Source organism: Chinchilla lanigera, unplaced genomic scaffold (genome assembly GCF_000276665.1).
Source record: "Chinchilla lanigera isolate Chin_1 unplaced genomic scaffold, ChiLan1.0 scaffold00163, whole genome shotgun sequence".
NCBI lineage: Eukaryota > Metazoa > Chordata > Mammalia > Rodentia > Chinchillidae > Chinchilla > Chinchilla lanigera.
In genome coordinates this window covers 2,038,350-2,046,007 of record NW_004955564.1, presented here as the reverse complement: position 1 = coordinate 2,046,007, position 7,658 = coordinate 2,038,350, and the positions used below count along the sequence as shown (strand labels likewise).

Here is a 7,658-nt window from a genome sequence, read left to right as displayed (position 1 = left end):
TGTAAACATGATTCTAAAATAGGCAATTCACAAGATTCTGGGAGAAAAATGCAAGCAAATGTCACCAGCGGTCAAAGGAGGGCCCCTCCATAAGTGGGAGGGCACAGAGGTGACCAGGGAGTGACTGTCTTTGCAAAGCACGGGTGTGCTCACCTGCATATAGATGTTTATGGATGGTGGAGACCACCTTTCCCAGTTGCTGGAGAAAAACCTAACTCAAAGCACCTCAAGCAACAAGGAAAATCCACTGAGACTCTCAGGGCAGGATGGCGGTGGGCCAAGTAGCACAGGCAGCTGGCTCATGGAGCCATGGTGATGCCAGCAAGGACCATCTCTGTTTCACTTCTTGGCTGTGATTTAACACAGACAATCCAAGCCCTCAAAAGCCAACATCACAACTCAGTCCCCTCCTTCAGGGCAGGAGGACCATGGCAACAGTACACGACTGTCCTCCCAGTGAAGCAATCCCAGCAGGGAGAGCATCTCTCGATGTCTCTGGGAGAAAGGTTTGACTAGAGGATGCTGAATGGCCCATCAAGGCCCAAGGACTGCAGTCAGGATGGATTCCTTCTGATTTGCCAGGCCTCAAGTAGCAGTCAGCCCAATTCCTTTCCCACAGAAGGGCTGGGAACAAGCTTCTGTCTACCAAAAGGAGTGTGGGGTCATTTTTGAAAGCAAGAGATGCCAGCAAACAGTGAGGAGTTTAATAAGACATAAACTGCTGGCCAGCCAGAGGGGACACTGTTAGCCCTGCAGCCCAGGAATGCACACTGGGGCTGTGGCTGGGAAGTAATCTGCAGGGTACTTCTTCCTCTCTTTCTGTAAGGCCAGGCAGACTGGGGACTTGGAAAGGAAAATAAAGTAGGAGGTGCCCCAACAGTTGTTAGTAATCCAATTAAATCTATGACAAAGCAGTGCTGGCTGCCTTGTAACACCAATAGGTGACTTGGGACAATAATACTTCTGAAAACAATTCCAGCCCAGACCACAGGCTTGCGCTGGCATCCGTTAGGTAACTTAGCACCAGAATCAGATGTTTGGCTTTCCAGTAACATGTACTGTTTGTAACGTGATGCTGTCTTCCTCTAAGACCAAAGCAGTACTGAGAGAATCCCACCAGGCTTTCCCTATGCCTGCCAGGCCTGTCCTCCTTCTTGCAGAAGGGACAGTTGGGACATGACCTTCAGGTTCTGCAGCAAGGCTCTTCCGCTCATGTGGTTTCTGCTTCTTGCTCCCCCTTTGTGCTCCTCTAGCAAGTGCCTTCCCAGAGCTCCTCAGAGGCAGTGCCGAGGTAACCCAGCCGACCTGGGTGGCTGATGTCCAGGCTCCAGGGGGCGCTCCTATGTGTACTAATGTGAGCATCACACTGCTGTGTGCACCTATGGGCGATTCAGTCCGAGGCTGAGGGAAGGTGAACACAGCAGGGAATGCTAGAACTAATGGAATTCCTTAACTGCAGCATCTCCTGACCTTGGAAAGTGTTCTAGTTAATTGTGGCATCAACTTGAATAAGAAACACCTACCGGATTAGTTAATCACAGCTCTGGGTGTGTCTGGATGATTAACTTACTAAAGATGGAAGACCCACCCTGGATGTCGTAGTGTTAAGTAAACAATGACAACCTTATAAAAGAACACAGCCAGCCTGAATTTGGGGGTTCCAGATGGGACCTCCTGGAGTAACTCCAAAAGAGACTTGAAGTCCAGTTTTTTGAGTTGGGTCTTTATGGATAGGGTAGGAGGTTAGTGGGATGGGTTTAGGTGAGGTGAGGTGAAGTGGGCATGTGAGATTGGGAGAGCGAGACTGGCTGAGTACATGGCTATAGCAATGGGCCTGTGACCTAGCAGGTGGGGCAGGTGTGTCATGTCCTAGCAGAGCAGGCCTTGTTCCTGGGCTCAGGCAGTTGGGAATCAGCCATTCCAGGAACTCGGGCAGCTGGGGAGAGGTAGATGGTGGTCAGACCTACCAGGTAGCACCAACCCATAGGCTTGTAGCCTGTATGGAATAAAAAGGGAAAGAAATCTCACTTTTAGTTTTTTGAAGGAGCTCCAGTCTTTAACATTGCCTTTGGACCTCTTAACTCCAGGCTTCCAGCACAGACCCTTCAGCTTCTCGATATGGACTTACAGGGGACTCTGCAGTGAACTCCAGGCCTCTGACTGTTGACTGGATCTTTTGGCTCTCCAGCACAGACAGCCTTTTTGCTTTCTTTTCCCTCTGACTCTGCGGGTGGCTACAGTAACCCTATCTTGTAAGTCATTTATATATATATGTACGTTTGAGATGAAATACATTACTCTAGTGAACCCTGACTGATACAGCAGGAGCTCCCCTTCAGGCCAGACGCTTTTCCAATGGTCCACTTTCAGCAGAGGTGCAGAGGGAACACAAATCACTTTCTACTCTGCTCACGTGGCAGTGTGTGACTGCTGAGGCCATGTCATGGAAGACAGTGCAGCTTCCACCTTCCCTCCTGGATCATGTGCTGGGAGAAACCAGAGGCCACATTATGAGGACATCCATGCTGCCCTGCAGAAATGCTTGTGTGACGGGGAAGTGAGGGCTCCTGCCAAGTCTCATGGACGAACCGTCCTGGAAGTGGATCCTCCAGCTTCAGCCAAGTCTCCAGATGACTGCAGAACTGGCTGACCTCATGGGATGAGCCTCACGGGAGACCAAGTAAAGCTGCACTCACATTCTGGTGCTCTAGGAACCTGGGGTAATACTTGTTGCTTGGGGCAATGGTACGCTTTGGGGTGATTTGTTCTGTAACAGTAGATAGCTGGTAAGAGGAGAGAGATCAGAAGAGTGAATTCATGGAAAGTAAACAAACTGTGTTTCAAGGAGGCAGTGGATGCGTGCAGATAGGCTGATAATAAAGCCCACACCATGATCATAAATTTCATTTAGATAATTAATGGGGCAAAAAGTCCCAAAGCCAACAACACCTTGCATTTATGGTCTGAAAAAATACAAAGAAGTACCTACCATTTAGGTTGCCACTGAACACTTTCTTTTTTGTTTTTGTTTTTTTTCCGGTACCGAGAATTGAACTCACAACCTTGCGCTTGCCAGGCAGGCGCTGTGCCACTGAGCTAAATCCCCACCCCGCCACTGACCACATTTTGAGTCTGTGTGACCCACTGAACATCCCCTTTGTATCAATGATCTCACGTGGACGCATAATGTCACTCTTAGCCTGAAGTTGCAGCGGGCTGAGAAACTTGCCCCAGAGCACTCCAAGCACTGAGGTGTACTGTGGGTGCTCACAGAAGTCACCCCAAACTACAGCCAAGCTTTTTTATGATCTAAAAGACCGCAAAATATTTTCTTGAAAACAATAACCACTGCCACCTCATACTTATTAACATTGCAATTTATATAGTAAGAGCACTTTCAACACATCTTGTTTTATGCTCGCAAGAAACCCTGTGAGCTTAGCGAGTTCATGGAAAGGGGAAATCCAGTCAATCCCATCTGCCAGAGAAGGAAAAAAAAAAATCTTAAAGAGGCCCCAGGTACTTGGTTAAGGCTGCACAAAATAATCACAGTGTAGGTCTTCGAGGGAAAGTTCAGAGTTCTTTCCAGAACATCTGGGCAGCATTCAACAGGGACTGCTCATCTATTTGTATTTTTGAATACTCCCAGAATACCTCTAGCACAGCTCTTCACAGCAATCCATCCCATCGTGTTTCAATGCTGCCCTTCCTGGCCTGGGCAAAAACCGTGAGGTCCTTCCATTCTGATTCCTAGGAAACAATGTAACTTAAAAGCTTCCATGTCAGTCCTCACGGTGACTGGACACGCTGCTCTTGTTCCTCTCTGGAGGCTGCCTTCTCTACAAAAAGAAATCCAAAATTCTCCCCGGCAAGAGAACCACTGTGTTCGAGCTATGCTATGCTTTTCCACTAACACGGCATCATTCATTTGATCACCGTCCTTTGGATTTTCAGATGTTTTTAAACTTCAGTCTGTCTTCAGAGGCCAGACGTGATGGACATGGAGCACATATTACGGCAGACCCTGAGGGCACAACCGCACATTCCAGAAAGTTTAGTAGCAACAGCTCCTCTAAGGAGAATACTCTGAGGAAGAAGCCCTCATAAGGAATGTATAACAATACTAATAAAAACAATGGCTTAGGTGTGCTAATTAACACTTTGTGTGCTTTGCCTGATGTAATCTTCACAATGATCCTATGAAGCAGGAGAAAGGTCTAGTTGTTTAATTATCAGTATCACATGTGGTCACGTGGATTCCTTTACCACGAGGAGCAAGTTCATTCTGAGAACTTATGCTGTGCACGACCATGCTTCCCTGCAGCAGCCTCCATTCTGAGGGTTGGTCTGTTAGGAATCTGGCCTGATTTGGTGCTTTTCACATTTTCAAGCCTGTTAGGCTTTCACTGCTCCCATCATCAGTCTTAGTTTGTCCGTTTATGTACATGTAGGGTGTGTGAAATAGAAGTCCGTGCATTTTTGGATTCTGAGATGTTTGAGCAATTTCCTACGTAACTGGGCCTTTCCCTATCGCTCCAGATGGCTTCTGTGGCACCTGGTTTCTCAGGACGTGAGAAACCAACTTCCAAACTTATCTGTGTGTCTCCCTTTTTCCCAACAGGATCAGCTGGGAAAAAACAAGAGAAGAAAAATTTAATCGAAGAACCTATTCTTAGGGAGTAATTTGGAAAGCCAAAGGGTAGCACCAGATATATATGTATTTTAAAACCTATGCGCTTGAAAATCATTCCAGCGAGTAAGATCAGAAACTTATTTCTAACTCTTCCTTCACACTGACAGAAGCACAGTAGGTGGGAGCCAGGTGAAAACTGACAGAACGAAGAGGAAGACCAACAGCCCCTCCCAAAGAAGAAACTCTGAGTGTCCGTTTCCAGGACTTCGGCCGTGACCATGGGCTTTAAACCAGTCTACTACTTCCTGCAGGTCAAATGGCTGAGCCTCATAACCAAGATCTTTTTTAGCTTTCTCCAGGCTGAAGTAATGTGTGACGCCAGTTTTATAAACCTCGGTGCGGGTGAGGAAGGGCTGGAAGTTGTAGAGCCGGCCCAGGATGAAGTGGGACATCTCTGTGAGGAAAGCGAAGCAGTAGACCAGAGTGAGTGGCAGGCGGGTGGATGGGAATGTGTAGCCCAGGCCCTCAACCAAAGGCCGGAAGAACTCGAAGTTGTTCACTGGTCTGCCATCTGAGATGAAGTAGGGCTGCCCGGAGGCAATGTGGCCCTTGTCAGCCTTTAGGGCCTCTGAGGCCAGAATGTGTGCCTGTACCAAGTTATCCACGTGGACAAACTCGACCAGGCTGCTGGGGTCGCCATACACAAACCTGAACAGGCCCCGCTCGATGTAGCTCACTATCCTGGGAAGATGCCTTTGTTCTCCAGGCCCATAGATGCCAGCTGGCCTCAGAGCGCAGGTTCTTAAGACATCAGCTCCCGTCCCTAGGGAAGAACCGTTTGCCTCCAGCACCTTCTTCTCTGCAATAGATTTGGTCCGGGAGTAGTGATCAGGGTGCAGGTGGAGCGGCAGGTAAGGCAGGGACTCATCTCCATTTCTGATGACTTGGCCTCCGAAGATGACATTGAATGTGCTCGTGTACACCAGTCTGGGAACCCCTCTCCTCCAGCAGGCCTGCAGGACATTGTCGGTTCCACCCACATTGACTTCCTCAATCAGGTTTCGGTTTAGTTGCTCCCGCCCTGACATGCCGTAGGAGGCAATGTGGAACACACACGCAATGTCCGCATCCTGGAAGGCTTTTTCCACATCAGCAAGGTGGCGGATGTCTCCATGTACAAACTTGATGCCTTGCGGGATGGTCTGAGCAGGGCTGCTGATGTCAAACAGAATCACACGGACTCCTTTCTGGCTCAGAGCACAGCCGAGGCTGAAATGAGGACCATTCAAAGTTAGAGAAAGGCACCCATACGCTGTGCCTAGGACAATACACAAAATAATTTACCAATCAAGATGAGGCTGCTCCAAGTTCTCCTGCATCCTCACTTTGTAAGTTCCCAAATCTTACTCATTCAAATTTTTAAAAACAAGTCTTATCTATTTAAATGACAGTGACTTAACTCTGAAGGAATAGCTGTCATTTTAAATTCTTTTCAGTGATGTGGCTAACCACCGCTCCTCCATTTGTTGGATCTACAAAGAAGTTTTCCTGATGTGGATGACACCTGTGACTCTCAAGTTTCACTGTCTGGGCAGGCGTCATTTCTGGCTTAACACTACCCGGAAATTTTTTTCCAACAATTACAGGTACCAGTAAAATAACTCTGTGGGCATATCCTACAGATGCACTGACCGGAAGCCAAAGTAGCCACCTCCTCCTGTAATGAGGACAGTTTCCTCTGGACAGCTTTGGGAGTCCATTTGTGGTAATCAAAAGATAACTGGACCTGTAAGAAAGAAGTATGCAGTATTATTACGATCCAAATGCAAATGTGATTCACCCTAATTCTGAGCTCATAAGCACAAAAAGGGGGTTGGGGATGCAGCTCAGAGTACGGCACTTCCTGGCACATGCAAGGCCTTAGATTTCATCCCTACAACAAGGATGAAAACAAAAAGGGCACAAAGGCAAAGCACCTCAGGGCTGGGTTCTAGTCACAGCTGTGTGGTATCAGCCACACCTCTTCACTTCTTAGGCTTCATATTTCTTCTTATGTCATACAGGGGAAGTAGTATCTGTCCTATCTAACTGGCAAGGTCAATGTGAAGGTAAAATAAGATAATATGCTTGGGTGTGCTCTAAAAATCACAGAGCACTTTTCAAATGTAAGGCACTACTGTTAATTCTTGAAAGACTGGAAAATTTTTGCAAAGAATTCATTCAAATTTGGTAGACAGAAGCCTTTCCCCCATGCTCCAGAAAATCAAAGATAGAACTCTAAAGAAAGCTGCCAACATGTTTTATTTAAAGTGGCTCAAGACAAGGATGTCCACTGTCACCACTCCTATTCAATATAGTTCTGGAAACATTAGCCAGAGCAGTTAGACAAGAGAGAGAATAACAGGAATAAAGATAGGAAAGGAGGAAGTTAAATTATCATTTTTGTAAATGACATGATACTCTACGTGGAAGACCCCCAAAACTCCACCAAAAGACTTCTAGACTTAATAAGCAAATTCAATAGCCTAGCTGGATATAAAATCCACACTCAAAAGTCAATAGCATTCCTGTACACAAATAACAAACTCACTGGGAGAGAAATTAGGGAAATAACACCCTTTACAACAGCATCCAAAAAATGAAACATTTAGGAATCAATCTAATAAAGTATGTAAAAGATCTATATATTGAAAATTACAGTACTCTGAAAAAGGAGATCGAAGAAGATACCAGAAAATGGAAAGATATCCCTTGCTCATGGATAGGAAGAACCAACATTGTGAAAATGTTCTCCCAAAACTGCTATACAGATTTAATGCAATCCTGATCAAAATACCATTAGCATACCTCACAGATATAGAGAAAACATTCCTAAAATTCACTTGGAAACAAGAGACATAAAATAGCAAAGGTAATCCTAGGGAACAAAGGCAAGGCAGGAGGCATCACGATCCCTGACTTGAAATTATACTAAAAAGCTACTGTGATAAAATCAGCATGGTACTGGCAGGAAAAAAAAAAAAAA

At 46.3% G+C, this 7,658-nt stretch overlaps 1 protein-coding gene across 1 annotated transcript in view; it reads right to left on the bottom strand.

Annotated features, from left to right (window-relative positions):
- Window positions 1-3,327: 3,327 nt before the first annotated feature.
- Sdr42e1 (short chain dehydrogenase/reductase family 42E, member 1) overlaps window positions 3,328-7,658 on the bottom strand; it is a 23,546-nt gene continuing 19,215 nt past the window's right edge. Inside the window, exons 2-3 of the mRNA XM_005413243.2 lie at window positions 6,326-6,419; window positions 3,328-5,902 (exon numbers count right to left, since the gene is read on the bottom strand). Of these exons, the coding sequence (XP_005413300.1) occupies window positions 4,789-5,902; window positions 6,326-6,393 (1,182 nt within the window). The 5' untranslated portion in view covers window positions 6,394-6,419 and the 3' untranslated portion in view covers window positions 3,328-4,788. The remainder of the gene's footprint in view (window positions 5,903-6,325; window positions 6,420-7,658) is intronic.